The 25,007-nt window shown below is 48.0% G+C and overlaps 2 protein-coding genes across 2 annotated transcripts; one reads left to right on the top strand and one right to left on the bottom strand.

Moving 5' to 3' along the window:
• Positions 1-292: 292 nt before the first annotated feature.
• On the bottom strand, positions 293-23,550 carry DPP7 (dipeptidyl peptidase 7). The gene is made up of 13 exons (XM_061353045.1): positions 23,455-23,550; positions 23,143-23,256; positions 18,831-18,970; positions 17,897-18,060; positions 16,615-16,750; positions 13,700-13,781; positions 12,031-12,197; positions 10,945-11,005; positions 2,811-2,929; positions 2,571-2,727; positions 2,198-2,262; positions 1,767-1,837; positions 293-1,218 (listed from the first exon to the last, which is right to left on the bottom strand). The coding sequence occupies exons 1-13, from the start codon at positions 23,504-23,506 to the stop codon at positions 1,035-1,037; spliced, it is 1,512 nt and encodes a 503-aa protein (XP_061209029.1). The 5' UTR covers positions 23,507-23,550; the 3' UTR covers positions 293-1,034.
• Positions 5,965-10,030, top strand: LOC133212034 (kelch-like protein 9). The gene is made up of 3 exons (XM_061353046.1): positions 5,965-6,284; positions 8,059-8,219; positions 9,302-10,030. Exons 1-3 carry the CDS (start codon positions 6,080-6,082, stop codon positions 9,695-9,697), a joined length of 762 nt encoding a protein of 253 aa, XP_061209030.1. The 5' UTR covers positions 5,965-6,079; the 3' UTR covers positions 9,698-10,030.
• Positions 23,551-25,007: the final 1,457 nt, after the last annotated feature.

The following is a 25,007-nucleotide window of genomic DNA, read 5'->3' as shown; positions in this document are numbered from 1 at the left end:
TTTGGTCTTTTGTAAGAAGAGGGAAGAGATAAACAGGTTTTATGCAAAAAGGCTTTTTGTCAGCACCCGAATATTGTGAAACACCAGTGACTGTCACTGTAGCTCAGAACAGTCACACTGTGATGGACCCAGCAGTGCAAATACTGCACACAAAGCCTTGTGTTTGAGCAGTGGAAGAGAAGCTGAGGCAATGCTGTGAGTGCCAGTGTAAGTAATGTAAACCTTTGGGGATCTGGAAGGCTCCTCCCCTAAGCCATAAAATCATTGCAAATGGATCAACTGAGGCAGCCAATTGATTACATGATTTAATACTCCTACACTTAAGCTAGTATTTATTGGTGCATAGTAATTCCAGTAGGTAAGAACCCACCTGCTGATGTGCACGGATGAGTTTGTTCCACCTGCACAGTTTTATCTTCTCTGGCATACTACCAAGCCATGAAATCATATCACACATTTTAACAGCCTTGTAATTTATTTTAAAGAGATCTGAAGATGTCTGGAGCAGACTGCTCTACTGGTCACTAATGCGCAGCTCTCGAGTGACAGCAGTACAACAGGATGACTGCTAGGTGTAAACCTCCAGCTCAAGAACTAAAGAGCAAGTTAAAAACAAACCAAAAACCCACCCAAACCCCCAGCACTGGATGATGCTAATGGAGTCTTTTTGTATGTAACTGGTTTCTGGTGGAGTCCTGTGAACCTGTGTAAGTAATGACCCTACCCCTGTTTCAACTAGTCACCTAATCTTCACCTTTTGCCTAAAATAACTCAGCTTCAACCTTAAGGTGCCTCATGCAACCAGACTTTTCAGGCTTGTGGTGGTTCTTGGGCCTCCCAGGGCCCTCTCACTGCAAGCAGGTCAGCATGAGAACTGGACAACACGCTTTGGGCTTCTGTCATAGACTTGGCATTTTGCTTTTCTTTTGGTGCTTGATGAGGGGCAGGTAAGACACTTCAGAAGGGTGAATTTTCACCAGCATGGATAACACTTCCTCAAATGGCACAGGCATAGCTCAGCAGGCTTCTGTCTTCTATTGTAGTGGCAGCCTCACCTGCAGGCCTGAGGCTGTGGGGATGGACATACTCACACCTGAAGCCCCTGGGTGCTTCTCCTGTGCTCTTTCCATCCTTGCAGCTTTCACCCAGCTGTTGATGATGCTTGCTTCAAGCTTGCGCACTTGTGTGACTGATGGGGGGTCAGCTGCATTGTGTCCTCTAGAGAAAGCAAAGCACAGTGAGCTGGTCAGTGGGGGCAGCTCTTTGCCTCTCCCACAGGGAAAGCGAACCCAGGGAAGTGAAGGACAGAGATTATCTGTTTTGTACTGGATATTTATGCCCTGGAAATAACTTACAGCGTGGTGTCCACAAAGAGGTTGGGAGGCAGGCTGGAGAGCCCCAAGCTCTCCCTTGCATTGGTGGCTGGTGTCCTCTGTTCTGGGGCTGAAGGCTGATGGCTAATGCCAAGAGACACTGGACTATTTCACGTGACTGACAGCTACAGGCTATTGCACACTTGTGCCAATCCCTGTACAAGAACACGTTCCAATAGGAGTATGTGAGCTTAGTGCTGAGTTCTGCACTGCCTGGCTTCCCTGGAGGCTGAACGAGCCCTGTACTAGGGAAGAAGATTGCTCTTGTACAGTTAGACTGTGACAGTCTGTGTCCAGCCCCTTTTAAAGGATCTCCTGGATCTTTGGACTGTGGCTAAGATCTAACACTCAGGCAGGAGGATTTTGCCAGCCAAAGGAGAACTCACTACCTACCGCAGGTCCAGGTGATGAGCGCCTCCTCTAACAGTCAGTGCAATCAGTGAAGGGCTGAGGCTGCTGTTTATCTGCAAGAAGAAGGAGCAGAGAGAAACTCTCACCAAGTGACCAGGCGGAACTGGGCATCTTCTGAATACTGCAAGGTGAGCTGGTCAGGACTGAGGACAGGCACGGGAAGAGCCCCCGGTATGCCTGACATTGTGTGCAGAGCTGACAGTCCCAATAAGCCCAATGCCTCATCTCAAATGAAGTGAGTCTATGATCATTAATGTCCTGGGGCGCCTTAGTGGCTCAGTGTAAAACAGCCGCCAGCAGAAACTCACATGTAGCCACTGCTGCTCTGAAAGGGGAGTGTGTGTGTGTGTGTGTGTGTATCACCTGGAGAGGCTGCTCTCTGTGCTGCGGGGTGCAGGACTCCACATGCTTACCCCTCCTCCAGCCCAAGGATCCAAGTCTCCATTTGAAAAAATGATGTTGCTTGCACTTTTCAGGTCTGAAATGCAGAGAGGTGACATGTGACAGCGCTTCCTGCCCAGTTACCCAAACCTATTTGCCTACTGCAGCAAACATGGCCAAGAACAGAAAACACAGGAGAATAAACCAAATTCTTGGCAGTTTTTAGGTATACCATTTTTGTCTTGAGGAGATACAGATACATCTGTTTGGCTCAGGTCACCACAAGGCTGTGAATGTCTGCCAGGACCTGTTAGTGAGTTGTGCCTGTCCCCACAGGCAGAGGCAGACAGGACAGGCAGACAACTGCAGGGCAGTGCCAAGGGATGAGCAGCCAGCACAACTCACCTCCTCCCCAAAAGTTTATCTGCAGCCAGTGTGCTCGGGGCCTCACATGCCATCTCCTCCAGCAGTACTGCTCCCGCATGGCCTCTGTGAAGGGCATCTCGGGGAACATATCGGTCACGTTGTTGCTGTTGAAAGTTAAGTTGATCTCCGTGCAAACCTAAGAGAGGTGGAAGAGCTGTCACAGGGTAGGGGGGAGAAACCAGGATAACCAGGAACCTGTTGGTGTCTCCAAAACTTTACCTGGTAGTCCCAGGCCTCAGCGTCAGGGCCGATGCCGCAGCCCGTGGGGTCAGCACAAGAGTGGTACAGCTGGTATATGTCATAGCAGTGCGCCAAGCCGGAGGAGTTGTAGAACACCCCTGCCAGGGGAACAGAACACAGTGAGCACCTCTCTGTTGCCTCACCCACCACCTTGCCCCCAAACCACACGCCCAAGGGGGAGCTGTCCCAGCTGGACAAGGGCATCAGCCTGGAGCAGGGGCTGACTATCATTAGGCTACAACCCCGACTTAATGCCAAAGCTTTCACATGGTCTCAAGCCTGGCTGTGGATACCCTTTGCTTCTGCTGTACCCACAGGGAGAAAAGAGACTACAGGTGCTCTCTGCTTGTGCCAAAAGACTGGTTCACTAGGTGCTGGGAAAACCCTAGGCTCCATCTCCAACACCAGCAAGAGCAGGCTGCACACAGGATGTTAGCTGACTGCTTCAAGCTGAACAGGACGCAAGTGCTGAGACCTTCCCACCCCCTCCTTGAAAGCAGCTGTTGCCTGAAGTGATGAAATCTAGTCAGAGGGCCAAGGGTGGCCTGTCACAGACAGGATTTTGTTTGTTGTTCAAGGAGGAAAGGCGGCGTGTGCAGGCTTGCCCAGATGAAAGAGCACCTAAACAGGCGCCCAACAAAGCATCGCTGGGGAGCTGCCGAAGAATGAGCTGCTCTTTGTGCAGATGGGTAGTTACCAGATAGCAAGGAGGAAGAATGTGGCTATGCCGGTGGCTGTCTCCTGCTGCCAGTGTCACAGCCAACAGGCACAACCCACAAACACTGGGGGGTTTGTGTGATAACCAGCACCAACCCCTCCACTTGCAAACAGCCCCAGGCAGCTCTGCAAGGCACGAGGCACACTGCGCCTGCAAAGCACTGGGCAGAAGCTGCTGAGGAAGGGACTGCTGCTGCTGCTGCTGTGTTTGGATGGCTCCGTGTGCTTGGGCAGCACTGCCTCAGCGTTCCTGAAGCAGGAAACGCCTGTCCCGGCTGCAGAAGAGTGCCCAGGGGATGCACTGACCGCATGCAGCTGAGTCCCAGGGCTGCTTCCAGAGCCATGCTGCTGCACTCACAGGCCAGCACAGCGAGCCTGGTGTCAGACACCTACCTGGCTAAACTCCTGGATGGGCTCAGCAGGCTCCGCACGCAGAGCGCGCTGTGTGATGTGACGCTGGAGGCAGAAGGGGTTTGCTTTCCAGCCCACAAGATCATTTTAGCTTCAGCAAGTAACTACTGCAAGATCCTGTTTGTTGGAAACTTGACCAGAGCGGGGAGCCCAGACAGCAACATTCAGCTGAAAACCGTCAGTGCTGCCGGGCTGAGGAATGTTCTCAACTTCATTTACTCCAACAAACTAGACCTCTCATTGCAGAATATTGAGGAGACCTTCAAAGCTGCAGAAACCCTCCTGGTTCGGGAGGTGATCAAGCTGTGCTTCCACTTCCTGGAGGGCTGCTTGAACTGTGAGAACTGCGTGGATGTTCTGAACATCGTTAACAAACTCGGCCCAGCAGACCTGAGACAGAAAGCCATGTGCTACATAGGGCAGCACTGCAAACAGATCCTGGCTGAGCCACACTGCTTGAAAGACCTAGACCGAGGAACCCTTTGTGAACTTTTGGCCAAGACCGACTCAGAGGGATGCAGCGAGCTGGAGCTGTTCAGAGCTGCCATGAGCTGGCTGCAGCACGACCGCACACGGCTGAAAGATGCAGCAGAGGTTTTAAGGCACATCAGATTCCCTCTCATTCCCTTATGGGATCTGAAGCAATGTGTCCAGGAAATGAGGCTGGATTCCGGCTGCCACAGGTACGTGCAGGAGGCTCTGAACTACCACTCCCAGCTGTATGCTCAGCCAGTCCTGCAGACCCAGAGCACAAGCCTCCGCGGTGGCTCCACGGTGCTGCTTGTAGCTGGTGGCAGAACCACCACCAACCATGTGTGCAGAGAGATGTGGGCTGCGGACCAGAGCTGCAGCTCCTGGCACAAGGTCGGGGACCTCTGCAGGCCAGTGTACAACCACTGTGTCACCATCATCAATGACTTTCTCTTTGTCATCGGGGGACAGAGCAAATTTGATCCCACTGGAAAGCAACCGTCAAATGAGGTAAGGCATAAGAAACATTTAGCCTTGGGAAAATGGCTGGGTGAGGAAGGGAGGGAGTCATTCCCCTTGCACACCACAGCTTGCTCCACACATTTCTTAGCACTCTGGGCAGTACTGAAAGCCCTTGGAAACACAGCTTCCAAACTGCCTGGGAAGGAATCAGCTCCTGCCCTGGTCTCACCTTGCTTCTACTGTAAATCATTATCCTAATCTGTACCCAACTTCCATGGTGCAGGTTCAGCCAGGTCCACATCAGTTGAGAAAGCAACCCCATGAATGCTATCCCCATCCCTACTGCTGCTGCCATGAGACCCATCCTTGCGAGGCAAAGCTGAAGTTCACCAGTTCACTTGAGACCTGCTCTTTCCTCAGGTTTGCCCTGGAGATGCAAATCTGCTTTAGGTCCCAGGCCCTTCCCCTTCTGCCTGGGGAGTAAAACTTGTGCAGGATTTTCTGTTTTCTAGATGGCTTCAGTGAGCTTGCTAGCAAACCCAGCATGTTCTCCTTTCCCAAGCTCCCAGGTGGACTTATTTCAGTACAGCCCAACAGTGCCACTGCAAACAGCGACTCCCTTCCACTGCCTCGAAGGCAGGAGGCAGCTCAGCAGCAGCAGAGCAGAGAATGCTGCAGCAGCAGGGCTACAGCCAAAGCTCAGCATCCACCCCATGTGGTTCTGCAGACACTGCCCTTGCTCAGTGACCTGGGCTTTCCAACAGGAGGGGCAAAACAAGCTTCTGAAAAAACACTGAACAAGATGCGAGTGGAGGCTCTGTGCCCCTCTGGTACTGTCACCAGGGGTAAGGGGAGGGGAAGCCACCCCTGCCTACTCCTGGACAAGAGCAGCAGGCAAGGCTGGGAGAACAACCTATTCCCAGACCCCCCAGGACCTCCAGAAAGGCCTTATCGGAGCCTCCAGCTCTGCTGGGAGGTGCTGCTGTAGCCGATGGCTGGCACTAGAAGTTGAGCCCGTTCGGGTCTGAATATAAAACCTTCCTTAGCCTAGGGAACTGCTTCTCAGCTCTTGAAGCCACACAATTCACAAGCCAGTCACATGCCACCTTCTAACCCTCAGCCTTCTGCTGTGATCCCAGGTTTTCCGATTTGATCCCCGCAACACCTCCTGGCTCCAGGTCGCCAGCATGCTGCAGAGGCGGACGCGCTTCCACGCTGACGTGCTGTCCGACCGCATCATCGCCGTGGGTGGTGGGACACTGCTGGGGACCCTCACATGCACGGTGGAACTGTACCAGCCCGCTGACAACAAGTGGGAGTTCGCAGCTCCCTTCCCCATGCCTATTGCTGATCATGCAGGCACGACCCACAAGGGAATCCTCTATGTTTCAGGTGATAAAGATGGCAGAAAGCAACATATTTTCATGTAGTTTTGTTGATTTTTGCTAGCATCTTAACATCACAGTCTAAGCCTGCACCCACTGCTCCAGGGTCCGTTTCCTGCTGTTTTACCACAACCTCACTGCCCTCCTATGTTCTTCCAGTGTCACCTTTAATGTCTTTGTTCAAGACATTAAAGGGGATACCATCTACTTGTAACCCAGATCCCTGCTCACCTTTGACCCTGCAATCCTGGCTGAATCCCAAAGCTTTGCTGTCTGAAAGGTAAACCAGGAGCAGGCTGCCATAGTGCTAGGGATGGGATTAAACCCGGATATTAATCTCAGTAGAAGATGTGGGACTAACGCTCCTGTGCTGCTTTGTCAACCTGTACAAACAGAAGCATAATGCAGGCTCTTACTGTATAAGGGATCCTTAGTCTTTAGAGGGATTTTTGGCAGATGGTGCAGGGTGTTTGACAGTAAAGCAGCACGGGTTTAAACACTTCAGGAAAGTATTGTAAGATACTTAGCTTTTGCAGCTACTAGTTTGGACTTAAAAGATAATCTTTAGTTTGTCCTAGGAAAAGCACTGTTGTTTGTGTTACTACCTCTGAGTTAGAATTCCTGGGCCAGTCTGCCATTGCTGCAGGCTCCCTGCTCCAGAAACCACTTACAGCCAGCTGGGATCACTGCACTGATCCAGTCCAGATTAACTTCAGTTGCACAGTTGCAATGAAGGACACTTCTCTGTGATGGACTGTACACCTGAGGCCCCAAGAGCAGAGAAGGTAGCACACAAGCTGTCCTGCCCCAGAACACATACCCCAGTGACAGCTAAGGCTCCTGATAAAGACTCAGGTGGGGAATGGCTGAGACTCAAGTTATTCAAGTCCCTGCTTTGAATCAGCCTGTAACCTCTGTTGGTCTCTATTCCTACCAGAAAGCAAGGACAAAATTGCTTCACAGAGCTTCAAACACACCATAGCAATCTAGCCTGGGTAACACTATACCCCTCAGGTGCAAGATCTTCCCTACAGGATTCATAAACTAGTGCAGTTAACTGCAACTTGGATCTGGCCAGTCTACAGCCCTGCCCAAGGAAACAGAACAATTAAGAGCATTACTTTAATACAGGATTTAAACCCAAGGTCCAAGCAGACAAAGTGTCTGTGTCCAGGTGAGCTGGGGTCTACAGCGAACCTGAAATACCATCTTCCTTGTTTGCAAAGGCTCTGCGGGCTGGAATTGAACAGACTGGCAACTGGAGACGTTTCTCCTCCCCACAGCAGCACTTGCCTTCTGCAAGGAGGGTTTTATAATGCACACTGAAATACACAAGTGAGAGCCTAAGAGAGAAGGTTGACCACGGCCCTGGCAGATTGGCAATGAGCTTCTGCGGAAGACCCAGGGTTTAGAGAGAGCTTTCAATGCTTTTCCTTCACATCCCCATTTTGTGACTGCTGGAAGCAGATTGCCTAATGGAATTCCCAGCTGCTCCTGGGTACATCTGAAATACCCCAAGAGCTGGAAACCCCCCAGTTTACAGAAAGAGCTGGAACTGTTTTGGTTGGATTTTTGTTCTGGTTTTGGTTTTAAAATAGGGGAGCAGCTCAGGTTGTGAATTCTGCAGCACATCAGCTGTGCAGGATGTGTGAAATTTTAAACCTGATCTGCCTAGGTATTGTAAGAAAATAATAAATCAGCTCTACTAATGCTTGCAGAAGGTTTGCTGGATGTCAGCCAGGACGAGGGACAGGTTTTCAGGACTTCTGCTCTCCTTCCAGGGGGCTTCTCTGGGGGTAAAACCTTAGGAGACACTTACAGCTACCTCCCACACCTCCGACGCTGGATATGCAATAGTGCCATGGCTTTTACCCGCTGTGATCATGGGATGGCTACAGTCAGAGACAACATCTTTTGCATTGGAGGAAGGACACTGAAAGGAGTAAGTTTATTTGCTCTTATAGTCTCGTATCTGATCCAAAATGGGGTCTCCCTCTTGACAGGCCTTGATGTTTCTATTCCATCAGGTACCAGCCTCTTAACGGACTGGTGCAGTTGCAAGTCAGGCCAATAAGCTGATGAAAATGTGCCTGCCATTACAGTCATGCACATAAGAAGCATCTCTCTTGCTACACTCTTATTTGCTGGAGTACAAAGGCTGCTAAAAGCATTTTCTTTAAGCAGAGGAAACACAGGTGGAGGTGCAGGCTGCTAATGCAGGAAAACCTGTCACGTACACACACTGACCACCAGATTTTCCTTGTTGGAACTTGGAAGGAGTGAAACACTGACAGACTAGAAGAGGAATGGGCTGCAGTGAGGACACTAGGCTAGAGTTCAGGAAAGATGGGGTCAAGTCCTGAAAACCTCGATTTCCCACCTCTTAAAGAGGAGGGAAAGCGCTGCCCATGGTGACTGAGGGGCTCACTCTAAGGGAATCCTCTTCCCTGAAGCCAAGACAACTGAGTTTTCAAAGATCATTCTGGCAATTCCCATTTGAAAGTGTAATGACTCAGGGCCTGGCCCCACTACAGCCTGAGGGGTATGGTTTCTTCTGAAGTAATGAGGGTGTCTTAGAGCACGTAGTTACTCACTGAGGAAGGGATAGAAAAGAGAAACTGTACATCAAGGCTGACATCCAATTCCTCTGGATGACACAAACTCAGTTATTGTCCACAATTCAATGCAATATAGCCACTTCAGATGATTCCCTTGGCATGTGTTAAAAGTCTGGAGAGCAGGCACGACTTGGGCTGTGTCAGTTCAAGCAGGTCCCTGTGGCCCCCTGTTCAGCTCCCTCTTCTGGTTTTCCAAGAAGAAAGCTCCTTCAAAGCCATGCCATCCCAGAACTTTGTTCAGCTCCTTTTGAGGCTCTGATTGCTAAATGTGGATAAAACATTTAGCCTCTTAAGCCCTACAGCATTTAAATCAATGTTGAGACACTGATTTTCTTTATCATGAACCAGACGAGCCTGATGTGACAGGCACGATACAAAGTGTGAGTGTTGGTATTGTTCTTTGCAGGTGGAAGAATGGATTCATGTGAATGAGATGGAGTATTATTGTCCTGGAAGCAACCAGTGGACAACGCTAAAGTCACCCCCATTCAAGTGCTGCCAGTTCAGCATCGCAGCCCATGACACTACACTCTACCTTGCAGGAGGTGGGGCCCTGCAGCACATGCAGAAAGAAGACAGTGTTTTCCTGTATGACACAGAGGGGGGTATATGGAAGAAAGCCAGTCCCCTGCCTAAGGCTCTGGTGGATCATGCCTCTTGCATGATTAAACTGTCCCAAGTGAATGCAGCTGGTGGGACGGGGAGAGGTACCAAGTGCTTCCCTGCAGGCAGGAGGAAGAAATCTGTCTTCAGCTTGTTCACCACAAAGGAACCAGAGTTCCACTCTGGCTCACAGAAGTAGGATGTGAATATGTAAAGCAGACACAACAGTTGTTTGCCAAGACATTAGTATTTTAACAACTGCTCTAGCCGCCAGTCAAGCACCCAAGCATCTTTAGCAGTGATTTGGAATTTGCACGTTTCTGACTTGGTGCTATCATGGTGACATGCATAATTTACAGAGAAAAAAAAAGAAAAAAAGGATTAGTTCCCAATCCTCCTAAGCTGCATTAAACCCGTAAGAATTCCTTAAATAACTTTTTTTTTTGTCATTCAGGACCTGGTTTTCTGAATACCAACCAAGGTAGAACTTATTTGTAATGAGCAGCTTGAGAGATTTTATGAGGAAGTCTTCAAAAGAAGATCGGCTGAGAAAGTTGGGGCTGTTCAGCCTGGAGAAGAGAAGGCTGCATGGAGACCTCATAGCAGCCTTCCAGTATCTGAAGGGAGCACACAGGGATGCTGGGGATGGACTCTTCATTAGGGACTGTAGTGGTAGGACAAGGGGTAATGGGTTAAAACTTAAACAGGGGAAGTTTAGATTGGATATAAGGAGGAAATTCTTTCCTGTTAGGGTAGTGAGGCACTGGAATAGGTTGCCCAAGGAGGTTGTGAATGCTTCATCCCTGGCAGTGTTCAAGGCTAGGTTGGACGAGGCCTTGGGTAATATGGTTTAGTGTGAGGTGTCCCTGCCCATGGCAGGGGGTTGGAACTTGATGATCTTAAGGTCCTTTCCAACCCTAACTATTCTATGATTCTATGATTCTATAAAAGAGCTTTGAATTCTCTCTCTAATAATTCCCTTACAAACACTGCTGGCTGACAAACTGAGGATTCACAGAGACATATGATGATAGATTTAAGATTGTCTTGCCACTGGGTCATAGGTCACTATGAGGACAACCTTGTCCTCAACAAGCAGACCAGAAACCTTCCATCAGTGAACATGCACTGAACCTGTGACTGCTTGAGATGGCTAAACGTTTATAAGAGAATCAAGTACCTTAGAAGTCCACATCTTACAGATGGTTCCAGGCTAAGGGGCTGCAATGCTGAAAAACCTAACAAGAATAAGTCTGGAAAGGTGAGAAGATGAACTCATGGGTCAGCACAGGGTATCCCAATAGACAATATGGGGCAAAACATCCCAGTGGGAGATGGGAATCACACAAGCTCCCACAATACATATCCTGCACAACAATGCAACAGTTCTACTTACAGGTGCTTCTAGAGAACAGGGTGTTGAAGACCATGATAATATTAACTCACCAACAAGAGCAGCCAAGCCTTGAATTGGGTCTGTGTGGGCAAGGATTTGTTCACAGCTGACCTGGATGAGACATTACAGGCAAATTGCAGACAGAATAGTTAACAGTATCTGCTTTCTGCAAGAGCTAAGCTGGAAGGGTCATTAAAATTATTGCTTACATATTTTATGGTTCAGCAGATTTCCAAGGGTCTAATACAAGAGGTAGGGGCTTGGTGGTGGTTTTAGGGTCGGGTTTTTTTTTTGGTCGGTTGGTTTGGGGGTTTTTTCCTTCCTTCTAGCAACAAAATACATAGAAACAAGGAGACAGGGCCAGGACAAACAGTTCCTTTACCAAGTTAAATAGCTGTGCAGAGGCCACAGTGATAGGCAACAGCACCTCCTAATGTCCTTCTCAAGTGGAGGTAGAATGATTACTTCCATTTTACAGATTGTTACTCAGTCCCTAGAAAGGAACTGGATGCCCAGTGGAGCCAAAGACAGCATCTCCTGAGTCCCAGTACAGTGTAGTCTGTATGTCCTCTCATGCAATGTGTATTTTGCTCCAGGCAGGGCTCAAGCCGTAAATGCCACAAGGCCAGAGACAAATAAAGTCCCATCAGTGTGGTGTGCTGTGTGCAGCAAAGAAGAGCAGCATGAGGCTGACAGCACACCAGATGAAACCAACTGCAACAGCAACTGGTGATACTTAGAAAGGAGCCTGATTTTTAGATCTCCATCTCTACCCACCAAGAAAAATACATCTACAAAAGTATGTGGGCTACAACATAGCAACTTTAGTGTTTAAAAGCTGAAGTCACCAAGCTTGCACAGGCCTTTGCATCTAAGGTAAAGGCAGAGCAGGGTAGGAATGCCTTCAGAAAATGCTCCCTGATGAGCTTTATACAGTCCGTTTCAAATGCAGCAGTCACCAACAGATACAAGTTTAAACAGCTATTGTTTAACCAGTTACTGTTAGAGTAGAAGGGCTGCAATATCCACCACAACCTCCCCCTGTCACCATCACCAATGGTGTGTGCCTGACTGTCCCAGGCTGTGCAGACCCTGCACTCACAAACCCCAACACTCTCCTGTGTCCTGGTACTCACCTTCACTGGATTGGCAGGGAGGTGACCCATGAAATCGGTTTTGTAAGGGTAGTTCATCATGGCCATCATGGTGAAGGCATTCCTAGCAAATCCAAAAAGCTGGTAAACATCCTCCTTGTTAGAGATCTTATTGCATGTGGCCATTTTACTGCTAATTTCATCATAGGCTGCAGAAGAAAGGAAAATGAAAACCACAAACTTTAACAGAGGAAAGTAATACCTGGCTTCGGCATCTTGTTTCACGCAGGAGTAAGGGGATGCTGTAACACACAGATGAGGTTTCTAGTGGGAATGACACATTATATCTTGATTTACAACATGGGGATGTTCAGGCATATTCTTTCTGTGCAGCTTCCCAGGGGAGCCCAGGCAATCAGCACCCACTGAGACAGCAGCAGTCCCAGCTGGCACAGTGAGAACAGCATCTTAGTACAAGCCTGTCCTTGCCCATGCCCTGGCCTGGCTGCCTCCTCTTTGCTCCTGCTGGCTCCCTGCCTGGGGTCTGCTGTGTCCTGCCGGGCAGTGTCCCCAGGCAAGCTCCCATGCAGGTCTGCAGCAAGAATTGCCAAGGAAGAATGGTTCTCACAAAGACACAAAGGATTCCTGAGATGTGCCTTCAAACTCCAGTCAGCTGGAGTCAGGAAATGTGTCTTTGAAGACATTCCTTCAAGATGCACTCATATACCTTTGAATTTCTGCTGGGGAAAGCTGCTCCCTTCATCTTCATCCTCCCCGTTTTTGAGTTGCAGTCCCCATCCTACCCTAGAAGCTACCCATCAGAGCTTGTCTGTCTTTACTTGGAAGCCTGGGACTTGTCTCTGGACATTTACTTGAGAGCCTAAGCCTTAAATATGACCACCTTATCCACTCAGCTACAGAAAGCATGGCCCCACGGAGGCCTTGAAGAGCTTGGCTATTTAACAGTAACATTTTTCCTGCTGTGACCCAAAGCTGAGTGGGGTTTTGGACCCCAGCTCCTCTGAACAATTCCAGGACCAGCTGCTGCTGTGAGGCACAGCCCCTGCCATGAGCACCACAGACAAAGCCAAGCCTTGAGACAGGCCAAGAACCCACCACAGCTCTCCCAACACCATGCAGGGCCCCCAAATGATGCTGCACTGGCCTGTGACACCTCATCTGGCCTACTTGGGAGACAGTGCAGGGATCTTCACCAGCCTCTGTCCTTGTCTTCACCTAACTACACAACTGGAGATGAAAGAGATTGTGATGGCTGCTTCAAGACCTAGATTGCCTTTGTCTCAGATTGTCCAGTAGCCGAGCCATGCAGTTGTCATACACACCTGAACAGTTCTCAACAGTGTGAGTGCTGAGGACAAGTATCTAACAAAACATCAGGTTTTACCATCAGAAAACGCAGGTGTTTTGCACCTGCAGGTATTTTTGCATTTTGGTGCATCAAAGACAGTTCCATTAACACTGTGCAAGCTCCTACACTGATGTTTTTATTTTTGTGTCAGTTACGAATTTCAGTGCTAACTGAAACTGTTCATTAAATCAAAAAACAAGCAGGAAGAGGAAGCCAGGTGGACATCTGCATTGATTTAGTGGAACTAACTGGAGACCTAGCTGTATCAGCTCTTTTCCACATGGCTGTGACTGTCTGCTGCCAGCCCCTGGGAAGCCATCTGCAGGGCTATCATCTCCTTACCTCCGCTCAGGAACAGATCCTTAAGCTGCTGGAAGGCTTTGCGAACAGCAGGGACACAGCCTGGGCTTGACTTCTGAAAACCCTCAGGGGACAGAAAAGACACAGAATTATGGTTGCACAGAGGAGGTACTTCTGGACATTGCAGTGGGAAGAACTGCCAGAAGTACCAAGAGATAACAGGGGTTACTGGCCCACTGCTTATAACCTCATCTGCATCTCCAGGAGTAGGGACACCAGTTCTTCTGCCTTGTTCTCGAGACAATCAGCACCTCCCAGAAGCCAACAGCCTGCCAGTCTGCACAGCTCAGACCAAGCAGCAACTGTTTCACCAGCTCTTCCTGGGTAAGCTTTTAGGCAAACACTTTGCACTTAGTGGAGCCATTAGACTGGACATGAAGCAGCGAGACACATACCTTAGCAAGGACATGGGAAGAAGATGCCAAGCTGCTAGGCACAGAAATTTAGGGGGGTTTGTTTGTGGTCTTGTTTTGTTTTCAAACACAAAATACTGCACTTTGTAAGAAGGAGTGATGGAGAAGGCAGTTACGCATGGAGGGCAGAGCACAAGTTTGGGAACCAATACCTGCTTTTTTTCCTTCACCCACCAGTGACCTGCCAGATGACCAAGAACTCCATGTCCTTTTCCTTTGGAAACACAACACTGATCCTGAAAAAGCCCTTTAAAGTATGTTTGACGAGCTGTGGCTCCTTACACTAGTGTAACAAGTTGTTTCTGTCACTGCTAGCAACTCAAACTGTTTCTCTTCTGTCAGCTTGTAAGGCAGTTTGAGATCTGCTGGCAATCAGTGCTTTGTAATAGTAAGAATTATCAGGGCTGTTTTAAGATCCCTTTACCATGCTAGAGCAAAAGTTAAGTAACAGCAAATCACTAGCTAAGTATTTTTGTTACAGAGACCCTAACCCTAACCCTAACCCTCAACTAAAAACAGATTTGGGACCTTTCTTTCATTCCTAACTCTGCCTTCGTCTGATAGTTACGCATAGGTAAATCATCATGGGGTTTTCCACAGTTTACCTGGCAACCCTTTAGGGGTTCCAAATCTTCTCCTGGGTGTGCTTATTGATCTTCATCTACTAACAGCTCTAATTGGAGTGTGAGGATGGATCAGCCTGGGACAGAGGAGCAGGTCCGCTCTGGCTGTCATGATGCTGACCTCCCCACTAGCCATGCTGGGAACTACCACCCATTCCAGTTCTCTCCTGCAGACCCTTAGGACTCAGGAATAGTTCAGCTGAGACCTCAAAGAAGCAGGGGCAGGAGTCATTACAGCCATTCCAGGGAAAGCTGTTTCCAGCTCCAGGCTGACAGCTTTGCTCTTTGGAATCACCTAATTCAGATGTCTAAACCGATTAAAGTTAATGCCCCAAACAGCCCCTGCATCAATATCCCTATAGGAAGCATGCATGCATATGGCTGTATGTGTAACATTCACACAGGGGGTTCTGCCTGGCTGTATGCAGGGCATTTGGTATATAGAACTTACTCAAAATCAGCTTTCTGCCCTTTGCTCACTTTCCCTGTGAGCTACAGGCTTATGAAGTGAGCTGGGAAAGCTTAGTAAAAGTCACAGAGAAGCTGGATTTGAGACTGACTCACAGGAAGAGAGAGCTCCTGCAATGATTCATGGAAGGTTTGTGCCTTCATTACTATTAACAGCTCTCAGGGGTGTTCACTCACCAAGAGCAGCGACTGAATTCAGATTTCAGATGCACAAATTGGTTTTAGGCAAACACACTGATGATGGAAGGAACTACTTTGAAAGCAACAAAATGTGCTCGCTTCGGATCACAGCCCAAAGGTCAGCTTACTGCTTCAGAGAGAAGAGATTTTAAACATAACGGGAGAATTTGAGGCATGGGAAGGTCAAAGCTCTCATTTCAAGGATGTGTAATGACTCAGCATATTCACAACTGAAGTAAGACACATATCAGCTGAACAGGGCTTCTGAGAAGGAATTAGCTCAACCAGGGAAGAATTCCCACTGCAGGGCCTGTTAGATGACTAAGTGGTATTGCATTTTTTGTTTTAAAATGTATAATTTAAAGATAATGTTCTTTTATTGTCTTCAACAGTTAGAGTCTTATCTTTACACTTAGTGGTTATGCTATCTATCCTGTAAGTCTCTGCATTAAAATAAGGCTTTCATGTATGTAAATAAGAGCAAAAAGACCACAAGTTTCACATACAGGTAGTTCATGCAACTCCATGTGTCACCCAGTTGTAGAAATTCATGTTGAAAAGAGGCAAAACAGACAACATCACAAGACTTCAGTACTGCCAGGTAATACATGGCTTTCCTTATAAACTAAATGTAAGTCAGTTCTAAGCAATACCACCTTCCTACGGTCCTATGTCCTCAAAATGGGAAAGCCATATTTAAATTTTGCTTTTAAGTATGCCCAGGACACCTTGAATATTTTTAGTTAGTGAAATGAAGGTTTCCAAGTGCTTCATTTAAATGCAAACATCTTCGGATTAAGGAACTGCTGGGAATCATTGATAACAATGCAAAATACAACATTTTGGGAGAGGATCTGAGGAATAAATTATCCGAAAGGAATTAAGGCAGGCGAAAAGGAGAACTTTCAGGCTGTAATATGGTCAAGTTACTAGAAATGGGAAAGTGAATCCTTAGAGGTACTGAAAGTGCTGAAACCAAACTGTGCTGCCCAGAACAGCACTTCTGGGGTGTGAGATTCCAACAGCTAAGGCAGTGCTCAGCCATCACATCTGCAGCTGCTGCTGTTCCTTGCAGGTTCTCAATTGCATTCAATGCCCAGCACTGATGCTGTGAGGACAGATGTCTGTTTAAACACATGGAAAAGGAAAAAAAAATACAATGCAGCCTTCTTAAAGGAAGAAAATAATGTTCCCCAAAAGTGGTGCTACTTACTGCTGTTACATCTCTGAAGAACTGAGTGGGATCTCCAAGCCCAGCCACAGACAGCAGAGGAGCACTAGCAGCTAATGCTCCAGCCACAATGTTGGGGTATTTCATCCTCATGTATGCGCTGAGCATTCCTCCATAGCTGCCACAGGAGAGACAAAAGAGTAATTTCCTTTAACAGGCAGCTAAGAACATAGTAACTCAACAGTTCACACCAGCATTCACAGGCTCACCTAACACAAGGCAACAAGAAGCTTGTGGTTATCTTAGTAGCTGCCATCCTCACCTAAAATGAGCAGCACACACTGTGTTCTTACTGGACTTTCCGCAGCTGCTCACCCCAGCTGGGTGGGAATGCAGCAGCCCAGTGTGCTGCTGCAGCCATACATAAATCCTGCCTTGATGCTCAAATCTGCACCATACTGCATGTGCCCTGACAACTTCATTGCTAAACTAGTAGGGGTCAAGTGAAGCTGTCACTTGTTCAGTGGAGGAAGGAGACATATTCTGCATACAGGATTATAACGATTAGCCAGGCTCTTAGCAAGGGGTGTCCCTGGACCCCACAGAATAAGCAGCACTCTCTGCTGCTGGGAAGTAGAGAGTGTTCCCTCCGGACACCCCAAATAACAGCTGCATAGATGATCAGCACAGACACAGGGAAGGGGAAACAAGCTTACAGGTGTTCAAGCCCTGTACTTGGTGGAATCCTTTTAAAGTGAAGCATCTCTACTACTAGCATGGGGAGCCATTTAAGAGGCAAAGACCTCACATCAACACAGCTGCAACAGAGCTTTGGGAATGAACTTCTGCTAGGAAGCAAGGAGCAACCAAGCAGCAGGTTGCAGAACAACTATAAAAAAGCCTAGAGTGAAACTGGCTGGATGTTGTTAAAGAGGCTATGTTTAATAAAAAGCTGGGTGGCCCCTGAAAAAAAATATTTTCCCAATTATTAGTTTTCTGTATTTCCAACATAAAATGTTCTGATCCTACAGGAGGAATTTCCCATTTTCTGCAGTTCTGGCTGTCTTACACATTGAAGCTACCTAGAAATATCTGGTCAGTGGTGCTTCTCCAAAGCAATCGGAAACTAAGACTAATTCTTGATGGAAGAACTGACTGGGGCCTAGTGATGAGATCTTAGGAGCTCAGGCACAGGCACAACTGCTCTATATCAGACAGCTTAAAGCTCTACCTTTAGAACTGGCTTGAGAGCCAAACAGATCTACGAGAACAGCACAACCGTGGCTGAGAAAGGATGCCGAAAATGGAAGGACACAACCTTTACCTGCCTCCAAAAGCAATGACAGGGCAGGCTGCAGCACCATACTGCTGCTTGATCTCAGTAATTAGCACTGCATAGTCAGCAAGGGCTTGTTCCACAGTAAGCAGACCAGTCTTCTTCGGCTGTGTTGATTCGAGTCCAAATGGGAGAGACTTCCCATAGTATCTCTGAAAGGAAAGAGATAGGCTGCAGAAATGCTGGTGTCAAGGTTCAAGTCTTCCCTGTTCTCATTATAGAACTGGGATAAGTGTGCACAAACAGGAAGCAATAATAGAGCACGTGGTGTCCTCTAACTTGTTTGTAACTCAGGAAGTGCCTTTTCTCCTACATCTGATAAACAGAGACCTTCAGGATGTATCTGCTTCACTGGGTGTCAAGTGGGACCTCAGCACGTCTCTCTCCTGAAATCCCCAGCTAGAAAAGGGAACAGTGTAATGTCTTCATGCATAAATTCCAGAATAGTAGATTTAATAGAACTGTGTTGGAAATGGTGTGGAGATTAAATATTATACAAACAAAAATAACTTTTTAGAGCAGCGTAGAGTTCAAGACCCATGGAAACTACTTACAAAAGCGCTGACCTAAGGCAAATACCCTGTGGCATAGGCTTTACTGAAACAGTAATTCTGCATCCTGGATTGCTGGTAGGCACAGTCAAAAACATTCTGAAGCCATGCTTAAGTAAAGAAGAGCTGCTACCACAAGCAGAAAGCTTACAGCAGCTTCATGGCAAGAGATGGTTTTATTTCCAGACCAGCAGAAAGCTGAATTTGGTAATACTGAACAGAATTTGGTAATACTGAACAGAATTTGGTAATACTGAACAGAATTTGGTAATACTGAACAGAATTTGGTAATACTGAACAGAATTTGGTAATACTGAACAGAAATTGGTAATACTGAACAGAACAAGACTCTGTTGCAGTAAAATACTCACATGCTCAGCAAAAATCACAAGTGCTTGCTGTTCCTCTGCTAATTCAAATATGAAGTCAGAATTCTGAGCAAAAGTCCAGATGTCGCCTTCATTGCCAGTATAGAAGAAGATGGGTCCAAATCCTTCCTTCCAGAACTTTGCTGAGAAAATGGACAGAAGCAAAGAAGCAAACAAAACCCACAAAAAACAAACTAAAGAAAAAAAGCCCCCCAAACCCAAACAAACATCATGAGCATGAAATGACACTACTATCCGTGAGTTTGGTCAGGAGCCTAACAGCCCAGGCTATAGAAATCTCCCATTTGAGCCGGGGTAAATAACAGCTTCCGTAGAACATCATGTGGGCTGGAACTGCCACTTCTATGATTCTCCCTGAAAATCCCTAAAAACCTCAAGTTCAGCAAGGCCTTTAGACACAGCTGCCTCATCCCACCCCCAAGAATTATTTCACATCTATACACCCTCTTCAGCCCAGCTCATCCCAAAACACTTGAACAGATCACTTTTCCCACAAAGTGGACATTAGGGAAGCTTTCTGCTGTGACGTATAATGTAGAGCCAAGCTGTAAATCACATAACTTAGAATGGTTTGTGTTGGAAGGGACCTTAAAGCTCATCTACTTCTCTGTCAGTTTAATGCCATTCCCCCTTGTCCTGTCCCTACAGCCCCTTCCCAAAAGCCCCCCTCCAGGTTTTTTGTGGGCCCCTTTAGGCACTGGAAGATACTGTAAGGTCTCCCCAGAGCCTTCTCTTCTCAGTTCTCCCAGCCTGTCTTCATGTATGTACCAGATATATATATATCTCATATGACATATCATATACATATATATATGATGCTATGTTAAGACGATGTGCCTCATCCTCTGATTTGTTTAGAACTGGAGGCAAATTGAGACTGGGAGGACAAGCTGATCCATGATGCCAGTACTTGCTTATCTAACAAACAGTTGCTTTAATGCTTGAAAGCATTTTATTTTAGCTTAGTCTTAAATAGCATAAGAATTAAGAGGGATAATAGAGAGCTTTCTTCAACAACAGACCTCGGATTGTCAATTAAGTGTGGATTTTGACACATAGCCTCATATCTGGACTTGAGCAAAGCGTTTGACACTGTCCCACATGACATCCTTGTCTCTAAATTGGAGAGACATCAATTGGATGGATGGACCACTCAGTGGATAAAGAACTGGCTGGATGGCCACACACAGAGACTTGTGGTCAATGGCTCAGTGTCCAGCTGGAGACCAGTAACGAGTGGTGTCCCTCAGGGATTGGTGTTGGGACCGGTCTTGTTTAACATCTTTGTTGCTGCCATGGACAGTGGGATTGAGTGCGCCCTCAGCAAGTTTGCCGATGACACCAAGCTGTGTGGTTCGGTTGATCCGCTGGAGGGAAGTAATGCCATCCAGAGGGACCTTGACACGCTGGTGAGGTGGGCTGATGCCAACCTCATGAAGTTTAACCATGCCAAGTGCAAGGTCCTACACCTGGGTCGGAGCAATCCCAGGCACAGCTACAGGCTGGGCAGAGAAGAGATTCAGAGCAGCCCAAGGAGAAGGACTTGGGGGTGCTGGTCGATGAGAAAATGAACATGAGCCGGCTTCAGTGTGCGCTTGCAGCCCAGAAACCATCCGTATCCTGGGCTGCATCAAAAGGAGTGTGACCAGCAGGTCGAAGGAGGTGATCCTGCCCCTTTATTCTGCTCTCGTGAGACCTCACTTGCAGTACTGTGTGCAGTTCTGGTGTCCTCAACATAAGAAGGACATGGAACTGTTGGAATAAGCCCAGAGAAGGCCATGAGGATGATCAGGGGACTGGAGCACCTCCTGTATGAAGATATGCTGAGAAAGTTGGGGCTGTTCAGCCTGGAGAAGAGAAGGCTGCGTGGAGACCTCCTAGCAGCCTTCCAGTATCTGAAGGGGGCCTATAGGGATGCTGGGGATGGACTCCTCATTAGGGACTGTAGTGACAGGACAAGGGGTAATGGGTTCAAACTTAAACAGGGGAAGTTTAGATTGGATATAAGGAGGAAATTCTTTACTGTTAGGGTGGTGAGGCACTGGAATGGGCTGCCCAGGGAAGTTGTGAATGCTCCATCCCTGGCAGTGTTCAAGGCCAGGTTGGACAGAGCCTTGGGTGACATTGTTTAGTGGGAGTTGTCCCTGCCCATGGCAGGGGAGTTGGAACAGGATGATCTTAAGGTCCTTTCCAACCCTAACTATGCTATGATTCTATGATTACAATACATTTTTTTATAACACATTACTAACCAAGAGACAGAGAAGATTTTCTGATGCACAGTCAGACCTCCTAATGTTCAGATTAAATGTAATTCACCTTACTCAACACTATTCTCAGTCTGTTATCATCACAGGGATCTTCCAGCAGTGGTTGTCCTACAGATGCCACTACAGCACATCACAGGAGCCCTGAATTTAATTCTTGGCATTCTCAAGACAGACTTGCCAAAGCAGGATTTGGCTTGGAAATGGGTGTGAAACCTTTCATTAGGGAAACTGATGCTGTTTGTTAATGAAGAGGCTGATTGGCTCTGTGTTGCATTTGCTTTGGGTTATCAGGTAGGAAAACAAAGTACTATTTTTACTGTGGTTTTTCTTCTGATATGCTTCCTGGCTCCTGGAGTAAACAACCAGTCACAGGAGCCAAAACCAAACCAGACGGATTGCTTAAAAGGTATCTGCTTTTAGACTAAAATCCTGGGAATCTGCCAGCTAACCTCAAGAGTGTCAGATGCCTGGTTGTGAAACACCGGTTTCCAAGTTCTCACTGATAATCTGTGAAGTCTTCTATTGCAGAAGCAGCAGCAAAGGGGAATGAAACTCCTCAGAAGCATTTTGCATCCAAAAATATTTGTAAACTAGCAGAACTGCAATGTTAATGTTTTGTTTCTCACAAATATTATTCAGCTATGCCCAGGACACACAGATCAAATGTAACACTTTCAAAACAAAAGAACTAGAGGTTAAGCAATGCTTTAAACCAGGTGATCCCAAATTTCTGTCCAAAAAGGGCCACTTAGTAAAATTTGAGCCTTGGGTGCACTATCTGGCAATTCCCATGTATTTGGACTGAACTGATCCATGGATTCACACTTGGTGAAACACACGATTGGGTGCAGGCGCTGAGCAAGCTGCAGAGTAACAAATCCTGTAACGAAGGTGAGGTGCTGCATCCAAAGCCCCAGACATGGACAGTCTGTGAAGCAGCAGCAGGTAGGTGCTGGGCTGGTGCTATTCACAGCTCCACCTTTGCTCCCTGCAAATCTCTCCTTGATTCCTCCAAGCAGGCAGGATTGAACGCCACATGATGCTGGTTATTGAAGTTGCTGCCTTTTTAGTTACACACTGTTTAGAAAATCTTTCTTACTGCCTGTGGCACAGAAGATAACTCTGCATTTGGCTAGAGAGGAAGACACTGTCAGCTCCTTGCTGGAATCCCTTACTGTTCAGCATGGCTTAAGCTATATATAAAGCTGCAGGGTTTTAAATAATGCAAAACACTGACCCAGAGTTATCTTCATGCTTAAGAACAATGCAATATTTCAGTCACTATTTAATTTTCCTGCTGCATTCACAGGATTCCAGATTGATTTAGGTTGGAAGGGAGCTTTAAAGCTCCTCCAGCTCCAACCCCTGCCACGGGCAGGGACACCTTCCACTAGAGCAGCTTGCTCCAAGCCCCTGTGTCCAACCTGGCCTTGAACACTGCCAGGGATGGGGCAGCCACAGCTTCTCTGGGCACCCTGTGCCAGCGCCTCAGCACCCTCATAGGGTTAGAAGGGATCTTAAATCTCACCTAGTTCTATGTCAGGTTAAAGCCATCCCCCCTTGTCCTGTCCTTACAGGTGTCCAAAGCCCCTCTCAAGCTTTCTTTCATGCTCCATTCAGAGCACTTAGTTGCCCTTGCAAGAGATGCTGTGACCAGCTGAAGACTTATATGCACAGAGCCACCCCTGGCACAAGCCTAAAGCTACTTCTGGTCTCTCTTGCTCCAGAGAGATCAACCCCAAACCTGCGCTCCACAGCCCACGGCCGTAACAATAAATTGAAGGTAAGGAGAGGAGACTATGGATAACGGTGTGGATTGCAGGAACGAGTGGCTCAGGTAGGGCTCAAGCTGACTCCTGGCTGCCCAGCACAGCTCTGTGAGTACTGAAAGCAAGGGCTCTCTGCCTCAGGGCAGGAGTGGCTAGAGCTTAAGCAGACAGAAATTCAGCCTGAGCTATCGCAAGGCCCCGCACGGCCATGCCGGGGTGAGAGCAGCTCGGCCACAGCACACCCCCGGGACCCACCTGTGACCAGGTACCGCTGAGGAAAGGTCTCGTTGCCACAGCTCTCGAAAGTGAAGTGGTCCCGCACCTGCTGGAAGAGCCGCTCCTCCAGGCCGGACCGCGCTGCCCGGGCACCTGGAGGAGGTGAACCGTCATCGCCGGAGAAAGTGGCAACCGGCGCCACCACCCGGTACCGCTCAGGCCGTACCGCCCAGCCTAGCCCAGCCCTGCTAACCGGGGCCCGGCAGAGGCTGGCTGGAGGGGCTCCACCGGTGGCAGGACCGGAGAAGAGGGGCGCGGGGAAGCGGGCGGGGGCTCGACCCGGTCACCCACCGGGATCGGCGGAGGCGGCCAGCGGCAAGAGGAGCAGGAGCAGCGCTTCCATAACAACCAAGCACTCCCACCGAAGACAGCTCTGCCGCGTGGGGATCCTGGTAGCCTGTCACATGATCCCAGCGCTCTCGCATCACGTGATGACCCACCGGTCTATCACGTGGCCGTGCCTTACAGGGAAGCGCCATGTTGGCCGAGGCGGTTGGGTTCGGGGGTGCTGCTGGAGGGTTCAGGCTGGGCGACGCCTCTTGGGCCCCGGGTTGCGTGTAGGGAGCGGTGCAGGACCCTCAGCATGGGCCTGGGAGTGCTGAGGCAGGGCAGTGAGGGGCCTCTGTGCCTCCTCTGCGGGACCAGGCAGTGTGTTTTCACAGCTCCCTGGTGTGCCGGCTGTTGCACCAGCGGTGTCCTTGTGTGCTGACTGACCCTTAATGGCTGCAGGCTCGGTGTCGCGACCCCAGCTTGCAGGGCTGGAACAAGGATGCTGTAGCATATAGTTAAAAAAATGGGTCTTACATAGGCATATAGTTAAAAAATTGGGACTTGTGTTACTATAGAAAAGACTCCTTTTCCAGAGTAGCACATACAAGGGCCTCCTGAAAGGTCCTGATCTGATGACCTGACAACGACATTAACTGATTTAAGAGAATTGATAGCCTAGCAGAAGGTTTTGGCCTTGCATAGCTGGATTAAGAAACGGCTAATGAATGTCTTAATTGGGGCAAAACTATCCTTGGAGGCTGGTACATCCTGAAAACATGGATATCATCAAGATAGGGCTTTGACATGTCAGCACAACATGAGCAGGGTGTCCTTTATATGAACCATACTCAAGATACTAAATACCACACCTACAGGTCAAAAAGACCCACTGAGCATCCGCAGTAAGGAATCAGTGGTGGTGATACATGTAAAAATGCTCCTACAATACTCAAATTGTTTAAGTGCCTCGAGGATTGCAAACTCAGCTAAAAGTAGCCCATTCATACTATGGAAACATTACAATGTATACATGTGGTTCACAGGTAAGGGGCTCTTGCAGGCAGTCAAGAAGGACATCTGACACATCTGACACTGTGTTGCGGAGGATTGCTACTGCGGAAAAGATGAAGTATCACACCATCATCATCCTCTGTGTGACCTGTGAATAACCCGAGGAAGAGAACAGCGATGAGGTAACGACCCCCAGGACTACCAGCGAGAGTTAGCAGGCATGCTCTAGTAGGTAGTAACCTATGTCAGTTAATTCTGGGAAGAAATTATATATAAGATTCCTGGGAATTATAATGTATATGTATGAGATAAATCCTTATAAGCAAGAAACCCATAGGAATCAACATAAACATTTGGTGGAGCAATTCCCCTGTGCATCCAGTGCCATAATAAATAATTCCTGCTTCTTAATGCTACATTGTATGGGAGATCAGTCTGGTTCAGGTGGTCACAAGATAAATGCAGGTGGAAGTGAGATCTAGCCTTGTCTTGGCCTGATGAAAAACAGCACCAGGCTCCAACCATGGGTGAGCTCTGGCCAGGGCTTCTCTAGGGCTCAGTTT

Source organism: Neopsephotus bourkii, unplaced genomic scaffold (assembly GCF_033783945.1).
Source record: "Neopsephotus bourkii isolate Nb327-2 ecotype Australia unplaced genomic scaffold, CSIRO-AGI_Nbou_v1 NB_659, whole genome shotgun sequence".
Lineage (NCBI taxonomy): Eukaryota > Metazoa > Chordata > Aves > Psittaciformes > Psittacidae > Neopsephotus > Neopsephotus bourkii.
This window is presented reverse-complemented; position numbering and strand designations above follow the sequence as displayed.